Source organism: Bombus pyrosoma, linkage group LG17 (genome assembly GCF_014825855.1).
Source record: "Bombus pyrosoma isolate SC7728 linkage group LG17, ASM1482585v1, whole genome shotgun sequence".
NCBI classification, from domain to species: domain Eukaryota; kingdom Metazoa; phylum Arthropoda; class Insecta; order Hymenoptera; family Apidae; genus Bombus; species Bombus pyrosoma.
Window position 1 is genome coordinate 3,609,934 of NC_057786.1, and position 1,541 is coordinate 3,611,474.

The 1,541-nt window shown below is 33.4% G+C and overlaps 1 protein-coding gene across 1 annotated transcript in view; it reads right to left on the bottom strand.

The window, feature by feature from the left end:
- Nucleotides 1-6: 6 nt before the first annotated feature.
- The window catches only part of LOC122576884 (putative fatty acyl-CoA reductase CG5065), a 3,289-nt gene continuing 1,754 nt past the window's right edge, over nt 7-1,541 (bottom strand). The window contains 4 exon segments of the mRNA XM_043747775.1: nt 7-233; nt 302-556; nt 650-835; nt 1,109-1,410. Coding sequence (XP_043603710.1) covers nt 155-233; nt 302-556; nt 650-835; nt 1,109-1,410 — 822 coding nt within the window. The 3' untranslated portion in view covers nt 7-154.

Consider the following 1,541-nt stretch of genomic DNA (forward strand, 5'->3'; position numbering starts at 1 on the left):
TAAAATTTTATAGAAAAAACAAGCAATGTCATAAATGGATTTATTTAGAAAGGAGACGAGTGAAGAGACAAAATGAAAAGGATGATGACTCCCTTCTTCATAAAATTGTATTTATATTCCTTTGGTTTAAACAGAAGAAATGACTTTCAAATAGTCAGTACACGATACAGTATATTATCCATAGTAAGATCATTATACCGGACATTTTTGTGATCTGATGTATCCAGTACAACCTGAAATAACCGAAAATGTATGTATTTATATTAATTCCTATTTTTTTAGAAGATACTTTTATACGCACCTTGATAATCGTTGTCGGGCTGTTGATTTAAAGTCTTGTTTCAGAATAAATTTCTTAATTCCCATCAGGTAAATTGCAACATACTTCTCCCAATTCATATCCCGTAAATCTAGTTTGACCATATCGCTGTCGTTCAACACTTTCACCTTCCTCGCCAAGTCAGAGCAGTTATCTCTTTGAAAAGTCCATTCGTTCGTGGTGAAATATGCTACCGATGTGAACAGCTTGTTGCAATTTTTTAGGAATTTCATCACTCTGAAATATCATTTGTAATTATTATTATAGATGAAAACAAAGATCCTCCCAGAAAGATTGTTCTCGTTGTTGGACGATCGATTGAATACTCACATTGGTTTACTACCTCGGAGTCTTAAAAAGATATCTATGGCGAACGCAGGCAGAAGATAAGGAATTACACACAGAACGTTGTAAATATATCTATTAGCTATCATTGGACAACCCGGGTACCACAGCGTATCCTTCAGTGGGGTTTCTATGCTACATTTCACCATGGTATCTTTCATCTCACCCCATCTTGCAAATTTAAACAATTACATATGTACAATTAATCAAATTACGCTTAAAGTACAGTTTATCACTATTCGAGTATCTCAGGAAATATTATGCGATTGAATAAGTATTACATTACATCACTATTTTCCTAAATAAACGTATTGAGATCAAAAGTAGACATTTGTATTCTAAGTTTGTTTGCGAATTGTCCACATTATTTAAATAAACTAAATTTTTTGGAATAATGTAAAAATTGAATTACATTAGTTGAAAAAAATTCGTAAGAAATATTACTTAAAAGGGCATGCGTTGCTCGTGCAGTTGTAAACTTTAACTTCATGATCACGATGCAGCGTGACATGCCATGCAGTACATATTATCGTGTCGACTACGAAATCGACAGGCACTACATCCAATTTGGCGTCTCTCCTACCTAGTACCGCTGTTGCACACCCTTTGCTGATTAGCAAAAAGATACCTGGTAACATTAAATTGATTTAGAAATTATTTGTGATTTGCGATTAGCAGAAATGTAGCACTAAATAGATTGGAAAGAGTTCTCGTAATTGTGAACAACAACAAACTTGAACTATAATAATGATGATTTAGTGGAAATCCTCTCATTCAGCTTTCCACAGACCAACAGATTAACTCCACTTTTCTGAAATGTGAGGAGTATTGAACAATTATCATTGAAAAAGTTTTATGTCAATACCTGTTATTGCAG